Genomic DNA, 17,252 nt, shown 5'->3' with positions numbered 1-17,252 from the left:
TGTTGACTCAATAGTGGATTTATTTCCAGTAGGTAGATTACTGAGTAATGTACAGAATAAAAATATGTTAAATTACAAGATCAATTTTCATCCATGTCATCTATTTAATTACATGAGGCATTATTACTTGAGCATTTCATTGCACACAACTGGTCCCCTCAACAAACAAAGATCAGGGTATATGTTACACTTTCCTAATTAACAGGTAAGACATGTCCTGTATTTCTCCTTATTAAATAGGTATTAAATAGGGTGTATTTCTATACACCATATTTCCTTCAATATTAGTTTGTAAAACTCCTTAACTCTGTATTTGTCAACTTTTTGCCCCACTCTATGCATACCACAAGGCTTATACCAAATGGTGAACAAATGCAATTAATAATAATAATAAAAAAACTATAAGTGTCTTAAGTATTCCTTAGAGAAGTTAAGAATTCTACACAGAGAGGATTTTTTTCTTAAAGAATGTTAATGTAAAAATTTTATAGCATGAAAACTAAGATCAATTTTATCAAAATAATCTCTAACATTCAAAGATCAGGGAATATTAGATGCTTTGAAAATAAAAATCTTGATGGATGATATCCTTTTTGTTATTATGTCAATGCTTGTTTAGATATTCTTTTTGTCATCTGTCTCCTACTCCATAGATGATGATAGTCCAGAGATAATTCAGTAATTGGGAAAACAGCTTTATTTCTTAAAGCAATCTCTCCTCTCTTACACTCTCATGTCATAATTTAGTTTGGCTAGGCATGGCTACGCCATTTTTATTTTTAAACATTTATGTACCACTAATTGTGGTTTGCATCAGCCAAGATTTCTGCAATTGTATAATACAAATTTTTTGGGAAACTTATTTCAAATGACTATATAAATAACATTAATATTAATTAAAAATATTAAGTTCACAAATATTTTCAGCTTTGAGGTTTACTGTGCCTATTATCTTCCAGGAATGACTTTCAGAGCTTTACAGGTGGTAACTTACATAATTCACAGCAAAGTTCCACAGATTTGGATTTATGTCCAGAGGAGGATTCCAAAGCACAGGAAGGTTAAGTAATTTGTCCACATCACACAGCCAGAAAGTGGCTGGCCAGAACTCAAAACCAAGCTCTCTGGGGCAAGAGCCTATGTCTATACCCACTTAGACAGAGTGCCTTTCTTTCATAAACAGTTATTTTTCCTTTCAAAACCATCAAAGATGATTTATAAGTCAAACTAGAATAAGTGATAATAGTGGATGTTACTTTTGTCTTTCATTTCACAGGATTTTACATCTGCAAACTTATTTCTCATATATGACACACTTCCTGAAACCTATCTAACCCAACCTCTACTTCATCATTCCCTAATAAATTAGAAGGCATGGCTCCCAAACATTAATAGTTTTGGCTTTTATGGAGCCTTCCAGATAAGAACAGAAAAAAAACAAAAAGGTTTCAGAAAACTGCTAATGCATTTTGCTCACATATGTAAAAAATAAAAATGAAAAAAAAAAAAAAAACCAACCTAAATGTATGCACTATTTCTGGGTGTAGCAATTACAACAAGATGAAACAGAATAAACATTATCTAATTTTCCCTCCATAAAGTCATCTAAAATCAGCATAATCTCATCTGTCTATAAAGACTAGCTGAATAACAAAGCTTACATTACCATCCACAAGCAAATGAGTAAACATACCAAGTATGACAAAACCTTATTTTTCACATGAGGATGTCCATTCCCTGATTTTTCAAGGCTTGCTATTCATCATTATTAGATGATTCCATCCATTTCCCTTTGTCCCCAAGAAAGCCATTCTCACGTGCCATCTAAAGCAACAACTGGTCCTTCAGTTCAAGACTTAACCTCATCCCCACTTCAGTAGTGACAAAGAGTAAACAAACACGAATGAGATGCTGGTTCTCACTAGTTTTCACCCATATCACCTTCATTTCCTGTGACATGGCACCATACGGACCTGTGAGCACTGGTTTCACAAGGTATTCCTTAGTAATTCAACAAAGGGGAGAGAGACTTCAGGAAGATGAAAAAGGAGAAGGGGAAAAAAAAACCCAAACAAGCAAACAAAACCCCCTTTGACCTGACAATATGGAAAAAAATAAAAAAAGACACTAAGATGAAAAAAGAATAGTGTCATGGTTTACATGTGGGGATTTGGATGGAATCTAGGGCTGTGTTTTAGTTCGAAACTCACCATCTCAAAACCACTTCTTTTCATCCGCCTGCAGGACTTGAGGTAAGTACGTATACGTTTTCTGGCACGCTCTTGATACTCAGGGAATTGTCGCCTGCATGAGTCAATGATAGCCTGGATCTTTTCTTTGGGCTGCTTAGAGATTGGGACCATTCGGTCCAAGTTTTCATCTACAAACAGCCTGACAAACATCTGTTGGCAAGAGGGAGACAGAGGAGAAGGGTTTGGAGGTCTGCTCTCTTCTGTTCCTAGCTTCCTGTCTTGATTCCCGATAGGAAAATAGTCTTTTGTGGTTTATGCACTGGAGAACTTTGCAATGGAAAGCCAGAGATTTTAAGCAAACACTCTTTAAAGACTTTCTAAAAGGTTGGATAAAAAATAGAAAGAGACAGACAGACAAACAGAAAAGAATAGACCATTGTGCAGAAAAAAATCAGGAAATAACAGCAGACTGTGACAATTAAGCACCCATAAAATTCTCTATCAATGATAAATGTGACTGCTACATTGCTACACTGCACACGTGAACTAATTTCTGAAAACAAAGTTGTCTCTTTTGTCATGCATAATTAGATAAGCTGGGGAAAGCAAAAGAAATAACTGATGGTGGGCGTACTCTTCCGATGAATAAGCTGAGGCCCCCTTCATCCACTAGGTAAACATGCATACTCACACAATACAACTCCAGTTCTCAGCTCACATTTGGCTTTAAAATTCTAAACAAAACACAGCATTTCTGGTGTCTGGTTGGCAAAGATTGTTTCGTGTACTTTAAAAATCCTTCTGTAAATTAAGCAAACATGTTTCTAAAATATCCACATTTACCAACAAGCAACGACATGAAAGTGAAGTGGTAAAAATTAAACCACAGTGGGAGTGTGGCAAGACTCACATTAAAAGCCTTCAGCCTCTCAGCTTCAACTCCGTCTGTTTCATTGACCTTCTCAGAGTCCTCATGGTCATCGTGGTCGTCTTCGTCCTCGTCGCCCCTGGTGAGTGACAGGTCCTCCGCACCTCTGTCTACACTCTCATTTTTGCCAGAGTCATAGCTTGAGTAACTATGTGCAGGAGACTGAAAAGGAAGGGGAAATTGCTGCTGTTAAACTCCTTGTACCAGATAATAAATGTTATGCTGTATTTTTTTCAAACCACTTCTCAAAAATCTGTAAGTTGATAACTCTGATCTGTGGCTCTTTTAACTTAAATCACAACAAATTAGTGAAATTAAAAATTCAGTTCCTCAGTCCTGTTCACATGTCAAGAGCTCGATAGCCATATCATTGTTGGAAGCTCTATTGAATTTCACTGTTCTAGAGCAATTACTGTTTCCACCCGATATCCATATTCTTAAAAACAAACTACAAAACTAGTAACTTTGCAAGAGAATTACAGAATCACATATTCTTAGAAACGGAAATGACCTCGGAGCTTGGTCAGTCTATTATTCTTTAAACAGATAAGGGTACTGAGGGATGGATATGTTCAACTTGCCCAACAAGAATTGTGGAAAATATTGTGTAAGTGGTGTTTTACAGTATTTATAATACAACATACTTTAAAATCAATTTATAAATTGTGAGTCTTAAGATGGCATCTGACTTTGGTTTAGGAAAAAAAGAACAGTTTTCTTCTAATCATCTCTTAATCAGTGCATTTATATTCTAAAACTTACACAAAGAACATGAGAAATTTAAGAAAAGAAAAATTAACAGTGACATGTTACAACATAAAAATTAGTTTTGAAAATTTAAAAATCATTCATTTTCAAATATATACAGTTGATGTCCTTCTTAGAGGTCCAGTATGTGTAAGTACATGTATACATAGGTGGGGTCATTCCAATAGGAAGTAAACCAACTTGGATTTTTTATTTTTTCATTTTGGTGTTATATGCATTCAAATTGTTTGCTGCTACAACCTCTTGGGCTGATTCCAGAGTTAGTTTGGGAGAAGTGACCGAGAAGTAGGGTGTGATAAGCAGCTTGACTCAGCAGTTTGTAGCATCACAATATTCAAATTTTTATAATCCCGTGGGGGTCACCACAATGGCCAGCAATCACCACAGCTTTTGATAAGATACTAAACTAAGATGTAGGTGAGTTTGAAGAGGAATATTCTATGCATATATTTATTCAGTTATGTAAAAGTTATTGCCTGAGATCTTGAATACCATAGTAAAGAAGAAAAGTAGGGGAGAAAAACAGAGCAGGGAAATTACTGCAAAGAACCACCTTACTTGCGTCTGTTCCTATAATCTTCACAGCAACCCCATGAAGGGGTATTATCCTCCCAATCCTACACGTGAGAAACAGTTTAACAAAGGCTAGACAACTACTTCTCACCTAGATAATGGTACAATTAGTATTTGACCTATGTCTGTCTGGAGCTAAGAGAGGTAGAATGAGGAGGTTTTCTCCTTAATACAGATTATATACATTTCTTCTTTCACTGTGTGTGTGCATGTGTGTGTACTACTGAATGAAGATCATAAACAATTTGCTGGTTTAGGTGAAATCACTTGTTTTCATATTAACATTTACATAAAGTTTCCTCTACCTAAAGAAATTGGATGCATTATTTAGATTTTTCCTACAGAACAGTATATTGCAATTTATAAACCTTTAGTAATAAGTACTATCACTTACTGTAAAATTTCTATATATGATATAAAGAATTTATTGTTGCTTCACATTTAGTTTTGCTTATTTGTTTCTGTTGAGTAAATTGATTTACTGAATAAAAAAGATTCATAGAAGGCAACTTTATCTTGCAATAAAATATATATTAATGAACAACAATGAAGAAACAATGTTTAAGACAACATAGAGGAGCACTAATTTTTTAAAACTCTTGCTCTAACTTCCAGTATCTATCTGAATGTCAGTCATTCCTTCCTAGGACAAACTAAACTTTATGGAGTATCACTCTACTTTAGGCACTGCACTAAGATATTGTGCCACAGGGCAAAATTCATTCAACAGTTGTGTACTGAGCACCAATTATAGGTCAGGCACTGTTCTCAGCTCATTACGTATATAACACATTTCCTTTACAATGAACTGGTTAAGTAACTTTCCCAAGGTCATGTAGCTAGTAAATTGAAGAAGTCAGGATTTGAACCCATGCAGTCTAGTTCTGGAATCTATGAATCTTTAAAGGAGGACCACTTAGGAGACTATCATTATAACATCAGTAGGAATTAATTCCTAAGATATCTTATTTCCTGATGCCAACTTTTAAAATAGAAGCGTCTTTACAATAAGACATTAAACCCATATCATCATTTAACAGCTAACTGTGAATTCATTTCTCAAATGTTAAATCATCAAATCACAAGCTCATCTAATGGAAGACATGTTTTGTTTGGGATGGAAGCTATTTACTATTGTTTTGTATTCATGTGCTGTGTTCAACTTACACAGAACTTTCACATCCACATAACTTCAGAGCAGAATTGATAGTGCTGGATCAATATTATAAATGATTTAATGCATTAATTATAGAGATAATTATAACAAATTGTTAATATATTTATATACCCATATTATAAATTAAAGCCAGCAAGTTTAACTGACTGGGCTAACCCTAGAAACTTAGAGAAGTTGGGGAGCTAGACGCTAACCAGAGGCCATCCATTCATCACCGAGAGGGTGGAACTACATGGGGTTGCAGAGTAGGGGCCAACGGAAGGAGCAGAAACAATGAGAATATGGAGTTTCAGAATTTGAATGGATTCCAAAGTATAAAAAGAATGCATAAAAGAAGATGAAAGCCAACAAAGCCAATTTTCACTAATATTGATAATTGGGTCCAAGAACAACTATCGGTGGCCCTAATGTTGTATCTTCTAAAACTTTGTTATGTGGCATCTTTTCCTTTCAGAAACAGTTCCTGCTCCACCAAGTGAAACTCCCAATCCTATGGACACCAACCTTCCCTTCCCTAGACGTGCTGCCTGAACTTTACCTCTGGGTTGGGAGAGCTTGAGACCAAAATCAAGTGGAATCCAGCAGAGCAGAGCAACATAGGCATAATAACATCATTCAAGCATTAAATCAACCTTGGTCCCTTCAATTGCGTGATATCATACATATCCTCCTTTTTAATTTTTTCTGAAGTTTGACTTGGATTTTAGTTACTTGCAACTGAACCTTCAATGGTCGATAAACCATTACAAAGCCAAATTAATTAATAACCAAGTTCTCATACACGATAATTGAGATACACAGATGGCCCAATTAAATGGAGAATAATATCTCCGTACAAAGCAACAGCCATCCTCATATCTATTAAAGTAAAATACAATCTGATGAACTTTACAATAGGAAATTGTAACTGACAGTGTGCAAAAATTCCTCAAAAAATGCAATGACAACATATGGGTAGCATTCCTTAATGTATAAACCTATATAATATCTTAAGGTATAACTATATAATCATAAGAATGACAACAGAACTAGAATAGATTATTGTGTATTAACAGTGAAGTTAATTTTTAAATAGCATATTTCTACAATTAACCTCATTAGCCAAATGGAATTACCTAATAAGGTGTAACAAGGCAAATATTCTATAGGTTTGAAAAGTATACCATGTTGTATATTTAGGTAGAAACATGCAATATGTGAACAATGTCATAATACAATTACATGGATTAAAAAATGCTGGGCTACTTCATTCTGTCAGTATACATGTGTTGGATATATCCAGCCACTTTTTACAATTTGGAATCAGGAAATATTTATAGACCAATGACTCAAGGTAATAACAGCCCTATCTTGCATATATGAGAATACTCAGTATCTAAATCTAATGTATGACCATTGTTTTCAGAAAAATTGCTTTTCCTCTCAGAATGCTAACTGAACTTTTATAACTTTGAATTCTGCTTTTCAGCTGGGAGTATTGTTTCCTTATTGTTTAAGATGTATTATTCACGGATAATGATATTAAGTTCAATTTCCACAAAGATTCTCACTTTTCCCTCAATCCCCTTCAATCTTCTCCTAAATAGTGTCTTAATGTACTATGACATTTGACAAGGAATTAAACACTACCATTGCCTCAATTTTTCATGCAAATTTTCTTGATAATTTGCATTTTACCTCAAGTTACTGAGAGGGATCAACATATATCCCTCACAGCATCAAAGAAATTCTATGTTGAGATGACATTCAACATGTTGATGACTGCTTGTGGTTTCCCTTTATAAAACCATTTGTTCTTTGAAAATGAAAGAAAGTGGGGGTATTGGTGTAGTATCATAGATCAAGCAATAAAATTATTATAGGCCATCTAATCCATATAAACTATGGCAGTTATCTCATAAATCTGCCTCTACCTTAATATGTCCTTTGGATGACCTTGCCTTAGAAGTCTTCATTTTATAAACAATTATTTTGTTTTTATCTAATCTTATCAGACTAGATAAAATTTATATATATATATATATAAATAAAAGAATCACAACTTAGGTCCAATAGAAAATGCCATACCTGCTTATCCTCAAAAGACAGATATTGGTTAGCGTGAACAAGGGTAGATTTTTGCCTTCATTATATATTCCATTTGTTTCTCCTGAGATAGCAAGTGGTACTCCATAGCAACGGACCTTCTTGAGAATACATGTGAATTTTTCTCACACTTCCCACCCTTACAGAATTGCCATCTCTGGACCTTGAAAAATCACCATTGGGAAGAAGCTTAACTTATTTTCTTACAAATGGTCAAAACATAGGATGGCTCAGATAGAAATGCTACAGTGCTTGACATGAGATACAGCTGGGTTTTTGGGGTGATTTCTGATGTATGCAGCCAAGGGATATAAAGGAGAAACCTAATTTTCTCATTATGCCAAAGTATGGGAAGAATCACATGAATTCAGTGCCAGGAATCCAAGCTCCCATGATATGTTGTGCATATCTCTAATCATAACACTGATTGAAAGCATTCTATAGGATGAGTAAGATGGTGGCACAGGGAGTTGAAGGATTTAGTCCATCCTCCTAGCAGCTAGTAAATAGCTAGGAACTGTCTGAAACAACTGTTTGGGACACTTCAGAGACCAAATGCACATTGTAGAAATGTGAGACTGGTAAATTGCAGTGAAGATGCACCCATTAAAATGGCATTCTCCATTTCCAGCCCTGCCCCAGGCAGGGATAGAAGTAGGGTTGAATGGGAGACAGTTCCCTAAAGGGTGGATCTTCCCTAAGAAAGGGGTGGGTGGGTGCAGGGCCCAGCACAAGTGGTGACTGTCATTCAGAGAATTTAGACCCCAGAGGCTGGGTATAAGCAACAGTTTCAACCTACAAAAACTGGAGCCCAGCCTGTCTCAAACATGTTCTAGCAGGGGTAGAAGTGTGGTTGCTTTGGAGTCCTGTAACTTTTCCAGCCTACAAGGAATAGAGGGCTGAAAAGTGGCTCCTCCATGAGAAATAGGGCAAGGACAAGGTCTAGCACAGGGAGCAGCTGTTATTTAAAGATCTCAGACCCCAAATAGCAACACCCTTCCTGTCCCCGACCACAGCCACAATTGCAAACACAACCCTGGAAGGGGTGAGATCAGCTGAGAATTAAAGACACAGTACCATCCTAGGACTGTGGAGATCGGTGGGCTGAGAGTGCCATCTGCTGGGCAGGACAGAAAAAGCACAGAATCAGGAAGCGTCACAGGAAAGACTGGCACCCTGCTGGGTCTCCTCCCCAGGGAACCTTGATACTGATCTATACCAGCTTCATAAGAAAAACTCACTGGGGTAGATCCTCTCTTGGGAGAACCTCCTCCCAGAATCAGCCCTCCAGGTAAAAGTTGCTAGAGGTAATGAAAGGAAAGTTAAAAACATATGAAGGCAAAAAACAAAACAAAACCAAAAATCCAGCAGCTCAACTTTCCCTGAGAAGGAAGGGGGAAGAGGTTTTTCCTGGGAATGAAACAACTGCACAAAAAAGGGCAACTTCAAAAATCATTCCATATATGCTGGGAAAGAAGCAGAGAAATAAGAGCTGAAAAAATTCTGTTCAGCTAAACAGAAGCTATGTTAAAGGTCTAGAATAAGTTGAACCAAATGTTAAAGAACAGTTAGAGCACAAAGGCAAGCAAGAAGAAAATCGTGGGTAAGAGAGTGAAAACAACCTCCAGAATAAACTATTCATGAAAATCAGATGTCTAGACAGCAACAAAAAATCATGACACTAGGAAAAATGAAGATATGGCTCAGTCAAAGGAACACACTAAAACTTCATATGAGATATAAGAGTTGGAACAACTATTTAAGGATGTTCAAACAAACCTAAAAAGGTAAATCAATTCAAAGAGTTGAAGAAAATGTGGCAAAGGAGATGAAGGATATAAAGAATACACTGTGGACCATAAAGAAGAACTCAGAAACCTGCAGAAAAAAACAACAGAACTTATCAGAATGAAAGGCACAACAGAAGAGATGAAAAACAATGGAGACATACAAAAGCAGATTTGAAGAGGCAGAAGAAAGAATTAGTGAACAAAAAGACAAGTCATCTGAAATCTTATACACAAAGGAACAGCTAGGAAAAAGAATGGAAAAATTTGAGTAGGGTCTCAGGGAATTGAATGACAACATGAAACTCATGAATATATGTGTTATCCCAGAAGGAGAAGAGAAGGGAAAATGGGCAGAAATCATTGAGGAAATAATTGCCCCAAATTTCCCAACTCTTATGAAAGACATCAAATTACAGGTCCAAGAATTACAACCTAACCCAAACAGAATAGATAAAAATAGACTTACTCCAAGACACTTACTAATTAGATTGTCAAATACCAAAGATAAAGAATTCTGAAAGCAGCAAGAGAAAAGTGATTCATCACATATAAGGGAACCTCCATAAGATTCAGCAGAATCCCTGGAGGGAAGAAGGCAGTGGCATGATATATTTAAGATACTGAAAGAGAAAAACTGTCAACCAAGAATTCTATATCTGGAAAAACAGCCATTCAAAAATAAGGGATAGTTTAAAATATTTACAGATGAACAGACACTGAGAGTGTTTGTGAACAAGAAACTTGCTCTACAAGAAATAGTAAAGGGAATGCTACAAGCTTATAGGAAAAGACAGGAGAGAGAGGTTTGGAGAAGAGTCTAGAATTGAGTAAGGGTGACTAAAAAGGTAAAAAGAGAGAAAAAAAATAAGACATGGCATATAAATTCCAAAGGACAAAATGGCAGAAGAAAGTACTGCCTTTACAGTAACAATACACATTGAATGTTAATGGATTAAACTCCCCGATCAAAAGACAAAGACTAGCAGAATGGATTAAACACACACACACACACACACACACACACACACAAAAGGATGCTTCTAAATGCTGTCTACAAGAGATGCATTTTAGACACAAGGACAAAAATAGGTTGAAAGGGAAAGGTTGGAAAAAAATATTCCATACAAACAATACTAGAGAAGAGCAGGGGTGCTATACTAATATCAGACAAGTTAGACTGTAAATGTGAAACAGTTAAAAGAGACAAAGAAGGACACCATGTCTTATTAAAAGGAACAATGCATCAAGAAGAAATAATAATCATATGTATTTATGCACCTAGCCAGAGTGCTCCAAAATACATTAGGCAAACACCAGCAACCCTGAAGGGAGGAACAGACACTTCTACAATAATAGTTGGAGTCTTCAATGCCACTTTCACCAATGGATAGAACATCTAGATGGAGGATCAATAAGGAAACAGAGATCTTGAAAAACATGATAAATGAACTAGACTTAACAGACATTACAGAACATTGCACCCTACAACAGCAGGCTATACATTCTTCTCAAGTACTCATGGATCATTCTCCTGGATAAACCACATGTTGGGTCAAAAAGCAGGTATCAATAAATTTAAAAGTTTTGAACTTACACAAAACACTTTCTCAGACCACAATGGAATTCACTGGAAATCAGTAAGAGGTGGGGGGCTCAAAAATTTGCAAATATATGGAGGCTAAACAACACACTCTTAAACAACCAGTGGGTCAAGGAAAAAATTTACAAGATATCAGTAAATATCTTGAGACAAATGAAAATGAGAACACAACATATCAAAATTTATGGGATACAGTGAAGGCAGTGCTGAGGGGTAAATTTATTGCCCCAAATGCCTATATTAAAAAAGAAGAAAGAGCAAAAATCAATGACTGAACTGCATACCTGGAGGATCTAGAAAAAGAACAGCAAACTAACCCCAAAGTAAACAGAAGGAAAGGAATAACAAAGATTAGAGCAGAAATAAATGAAATCAAAACATAAAAACCACAGAGAGAATCAACAAAACCAGAAGTCAGTTCTTTGATAAAATCAATACAATTGAAGGACCCTTAGCTAGGCTGACAAAGAAAAACTGAGAAAGGATGCAAATAAATAAAATCAGATATAAAAGGGGGGACATAACTACTGGCCCCAAAGAGAAAAAGGTGATAATGAGAGGATACTATGAGCAAACTATATGCTAATAAACTAGACAACTTAGATGAAATGGACAATTTCCTAAAAAAGCATGAACAACCAACATTGACTCAAGAGGAAACAGACCTCAACAAAAAATCATAAGTAGAGAAATTGAATCAGTCATCAAAAACTTCTCAAGAAAGAAAAGTCCAGGACCAGATGGCTTCATAGGTGAATTTTTCCAAGCTGAATTTCAGAAAGAATTTGTATCAATCCTGCTCAAACTCTTCAAAAAAACTGAAGAGGAAGGAAAGGTACCTAACTCATTCCATGAAGCCAACATCACCCTGATAAGAAAGCCAAACAATATACTACAAGAAAAGAAAATTACAGATCTCTCTGATGAATATAGATGCAAAAATGCTCAGCAAATTACTTGCAAATTGAATCTAGCAGCACATTAAAATAATTATACACTATGAACAAGTGGGTTTTATTCCAGGTATGCAAGGGTGGTTCAATGCAAGAAAATCAATTAATGTAATACACCATTTTCAACAAATCAAAGGGGAAAAAACACATGATCATCTCAATTGATGCAGAAAAGACATTTGACAAAAGTCAGCATCCTTTCTTGATGAAAACACCTCAAAGGATAGGAATAGAAGGAAACTTCCTTGACATGATAAAGGGCATATATGAAAAACCCACAACTAACATCATTACTCAATGATGAAAGACTGAAAGTCTAAGATCAGGAACAAGACAAGGATGCCTACTGTTACCATCGTTATTCAACATTGTGCTGGAAGTTCTAGCTAGAGAAATTAGGTAAGAAAAAGAAATAAAAGGCATCCAAATTGGAAAGGAATAAGTAAAACTTTCATTATTTGCAGGTGATATGATCCTATATGTACAAAGTCCTAAAAAATCTACAACAAAGATATGAGAGCTAATAAATGAGTTCAGCCAAGTGGCAGGATACAAGCTCAACATGCAAAAATCAGTAATGTTTCTATACACTAGTAATGAGCAATCTGAGGAGGAAATCAAGAAAAAACTTCCATTTATAATAGTAATCAAAAGAATCAAATATCTAGGAACAAGTTTAACCAAGGACCTATACACAGAAAACTACAAAACATTGCTAAAAGAAATCAAGGAAGATATAAATAAATGGAAGGACACACCCTGTTCATGGATTAGAAGACAAAATATAGTTAAGATTTCAATTCTACCTAAAATGATTTATAGATTCAACACAACACCAATGAAAATCCCATCAACTTTCTTTGTAGAAATAGAAAAAAAAAAATAATTAAATTTATTTGAAATGCCAGGGTGCCCCAAATAGCTAAAAACATCTCGAGAAAGAAAAATGAAGTCGGAGGTCTCACAGTACCTGACTAAAAAAAAAAAAAAAAAAAAAAAACTAGAGATATAAACCTTTATTTCACCAACTTCATCATAATTCACTTCCTAATAAAGACATGTATTGGGGATGTAGTTTAAAACCCAGGAAGGTGCGATGCTGAACATATTCCAGACAGAGGCAGTCGTGGTAAAACTCCAGGGCTGATGCGGTAAGTGGTCTTCCACGTCTCATGGACCAGTTGCTCCAGTATTATCCAATCCCAGTTTTACTTAGAGCCACCTCCTTTTTGGGGGCCATTAGTCCCCATTTCATGCCAAATTTACACTAGAGGCTCCCTGTTTTTCCAAATGAGTTCATGAACCATATTCCAAGGAGAGTTCCTACCAAGATGTGCTGTATGATCAAATTTCCATCCCAGGATCATTCCCACTGTATCCATGGCAATAATGGCTTTTGGGGCATTCCCTCCTGTGAATGTAAACATTGGAAGGAAGATAATGGTGATTCCTCCCTTCTGGAATCTTAGTGCAGACAGCTGCAAGATGGTCTTGATTGCACCCAACTGCAGATAAGTACGCTGCCATGAACTGTTCTTGACCTAGAATGTTCACTCTATTGGAGGAGAAGCTCCATAGAACATACATGTTTGCAGCCATGTGAAACAAGGAGAAATGACCAAATGTTGTGTTACAGTTTGCTAAAGCTGCCAAATTGCAATATACCAGAAATGGATTGGCTTTTACAATGGGGGTTTATTAGTTCAAAAATTTACTCTTCTAAGGCCATGAAAATGTCCCAATTAAGGCATCAACAGGACAATACCTCCTCTGAAGAAAGGCTGATGGCATCTAGGGTTCTTCACATGAGAAGGTACATGGCCAGAGTCTGCTGAACCTTCTTTCCCAGGTTTATCTTTTGGTTTCAGTGGCTTTCTCCAAAATGTTTCTCCAAAATTTCTCTTAGCTTTTCACACTCAGCTCCTGTGCATCCTTGCTTGTTTCTCCCATCAGGGAGTCCTCTCTGAGCTTCTCTGGGGCAAACTCTGGGCTTCATCTCTTACCTTAGCATATCCAAATGTCTTTTTATTTGCATCTCCAAGCATCTGGGAATGTGTCCACCCCTGAGCTCTCTTAAGGACTCCAGTAAACTAATTAAGACCCACCTTGAATGGGTGGGGTCACATCTCCATAGACGTAATCTAATCAAAAGTTCCCACCCACAATAGCTCTGCCCCCACAAGATTGGATTAAAAGAACATAGTCATTTATGGGGTACATAAGAGATTCAAACCAGCACATGTTGACAACAACATTGGAGAACAAAGGACTTGAGAGGCTGATTGGATGTGAAATATTTGATCATTGTCCACTGTAGAGAAGGTACTCTCCTTAAATAGAATACAAAGACATTCACAGCTATGATACCTGTCACAGTCTTAGTGTATTTCATCACTTATTAATCTCCTTTCTGAAGTCTCCTTCCTTTTGTGGTCTTATGCTATCCAACCAACTACTTTTATAACATCAGAATAGCTCTGGACCCGGGATTTATGTGATTCATGTTGCCAAATAGCAGCTGATCCAAATGCACAGCCTATAAACCCAACAGTAAAAACATAGGCTTTGCAAGAGTCCTTATAGGATAGAGAGATGGATAAAAGACTATTTCTTCTACAGGAGGAATCAAAGCACTTTTCTTGTATGCTTTACTACTTGTCCCTGTGTCTGATCATCGAGGTTCAACCTCCCTGGTGCTTTTCTGAATACACATTTTTTGCTGAATAAAAATGTTACACCTGCATCTGAGCAGCCGCAGTGGGGCCAAGGTATCAGTGAGTGTCTCATAGCTTCGGCTGCCCACTGACCAAACCTATGTATGGCCATAACATTAGCCTCCTGCGTCCAGCCTCGCCATGCCATCTTCCCCATTACCTGATTTTAAAGCACATTACAAAGCTACAGTAGTCAAAACAGCATGGTACAGGCGTAAAGACAGATATACAGGCCAATGAAATAAAATTGAGAGTTCAGAAATAGACCCGCTGATCTATGGACAATTGTTTTTGACAAGGCAGCCAAGTACATTCAACTGGGACAGAACAGCCCCTTCAACAAATTGTGCTTGGAGAACTGGATATCCATACCCAAGAGAATGAAAGATTTCTTATACAAAAATTAACTCAAAACGGATCAATGATCTAAACATCAGAGCTAAGAACATAAAACTTCTTGCAGAAAATGTAGGGAAATATCTTCAAGGTCTTGCAGTAGGAGATAGTTTCCTAGACCTTTTGCCCAAAGTGCAAGCATTGAAAGAAGAAATAAGTAAATAATATCTCCCCCAAATTGAATACTTTTGTGCATCAAAGAACTTTGTCAGGAAAGTAAAAAGGCATCCTACACAATGGGAGACAATATTTGGAAACCACATATCTGTTAAGGGTTTAGTATCCAAAATATATAAAGAGATCCTACAACTCAACAACAAAAAGAAAAATAACCCAGTTTTAAAAATGGGCAAAAGACATACATAAACACTTTTCCATAGTGGAAATAGAAATGACTCACAAGCATATGAAAAGATGCTCAACTTCACTAGCTACCAGGGAAATGCAAATCAAAACCACAGTGAGATACCATCTCACACCTACTAGAATGTCCATTATCAAAAACACAGACAACCACAAGTGCTGGAGAGGATTTGGAGAAATAGGTACACTTATTTACTGTTGGCGGGAAAGTAGAATGGTGCAGCTGCTCTGGAAGGCAGTTTGGCAGTTCCACAGGAAGCTAAGTATAGAACTGCCATATGATCCAGCAAGCCCATTACTAGGTATACATTCAGAAGAACTGAAAGTAGGAACACGAATAGACATCTGCACACCAATGTTTATAGCACCATTATTCATGATTGCTAATACATGGAAACAGTCCAAGTGTCCATCAACTGATGAGTGGATTAACAAATTGTGGTATATGCATATGATGGAGTATTATGCAGCTGTGAAACAGAATAAAGTCATGATACATGCCACAACATAGATGAGCCTTGAGGATATTATGTTAAGTGAAATAAGCCAGAAATAGAAGGGCAAATACTCTGTGGTCTCACAACATAATGAGCAAATTCTGAGAGTTAAATTACAGAGCACAGGTTATCAGGAGATAGCAAGAGGGCAGAGATCGGGCAATCAAGGCTTAAGGAATACAGAATATTCAATAAGGTTAATTGTAAAGGTTCAGAAATGGATAGCACAATGCTGTGTGAGAGTAGCACAATACTGTAAGTGTAATTAACAAAGCTGAATGTGAGTATGGTTGAAAAAGGAAGGCTAGAGTCATGTTAGTCACCAGAAGGAAAGCTAGAGGACAAAAACTGGGACTATACAACTTAGTAATACCTAGAGTGGACAATGATGGTGGTTAATTGTAGAAATATAAGAAAGTTTTTACATGAACAAGAACAAATGTATGTCACTTTTAAAAGGTGTTAAAATGGGATTGTATATGGAAAAAATATAATTAATGCAAACTAATGTCTATAGTTAACAGTAACGTTGTAATATTCTTGCATTAATTGTAACCAAGGCAAAATAGCAAAGCTAAATATAAGTAAGAGGGAGATATGAGAGAGGTATGAGATTATTTTTTCCTTCTTTCTTTTCAGAAGAAATGGGAATGTTCTCACATAGATTTTGGTGGTGAATGCATAATTATGTTATTATATAGGAGACATTTATTGTATAGTTAGGATGGGATTGTATGCTGTGTAAATAAAACTGTAAAAAAAGAAATAGAAAACTACAAGTGCTAGAGAAAATGTGGAGAAGGAGGTATACCTATTCACTGTTGGTAGGAAAGTAGAATTGTGCAGTCCCTCTGGAAGACAGTATGGCAGTTCCTGAGGAGCCTAAGTATAGAATTGCCATATTATCTAGCAATCCTGTTACTAGTTGTGTATTTGGAAGAACTAAAGGCAGGGACATGAATAGACATCTGCACACCGATGTATACAGCGGCATTATTCACGATTGCCAATGGATGGAGGCGGCTCAAGGGTCTAGCAACTGATGAGTGTAAGGGCGAACTGGGATATATGCATACAATGGAGTATTATGCAGCTACAGAAAGGAATGAAGTCATGAGGCATGCAATGATGTGAATGAACCTTGAGGTCATTAGGTTGAATGAAATAAGACAGAAATGAAAGGACAGATATTATACGGTCTCACCAATATGACCTA

At 36.4% G+C, this 17,252-nt stretch overlaps 1 protein-coding gene and 1 pseudogene across 8 annotated transcripts in view; both read right to left on the bottom strand.

Moving 5' to 3' along the window:
* The window catches only part of NOL4 (nucleolar protein 4), a 422,358-nt gene that overhangs the window by 84,703 nt on the left and 320,403 nt on the right, over nucleotides 1-17,252 (bottom strand). For 5 of the 8 annotated variants that reach the window (XM_037806258.1, XM_037806256.1, XM_037806261.1 and 2 more), the window contains exons 7-8: nucleotides 3,103-3,282; nucleotides 2,211-2,402 (exon numbers count right to left, since the gene is read on the bottom strand). In XM_037806258.1, the coding sequence (XP_037662186.1) occupies nucleotides 2,211-2,402; nucleotides 3,103-3,282 (372 nt within the window). The remainder of the gene's footprint in view (nucleotides 1-2,210; nucleotides 2,403-3,102; nucleotides 3,283-17,252) is intronic. The other 3 variants (XM_037806264.1, XM_037806259.1, XM_037806260.1) reach the window with 1 other exon arrangement.
* The window catches only part of LOC119511850, a 46,081-nt pseudogene continuing 42,103 nt past the window's right edge, over nucleotides 13,275-17,252 (bottom strand).

Source organism: Choloepus didactylus, chromosome 16, assembly GCF_015220235.1.
Source record: "Choloepus didactylus isolate mChoDid1 chromosome 16, mChoDid1.pri, whole genome shotgun sequence".
In the NCBI taxonomy this organism is placed as follows: domain Eukaryota; kingdom Metazoa; phylum Chordata; class Mammalia; order Pilosa; family Megalonychidae; genus Choloepus; species Choloepus didactylus.
The sequence above is the reverse complement of the archived record's forward strand: the minus strand, read 5'-3'. Positions and strand labels throughout refer to the sequence as shown.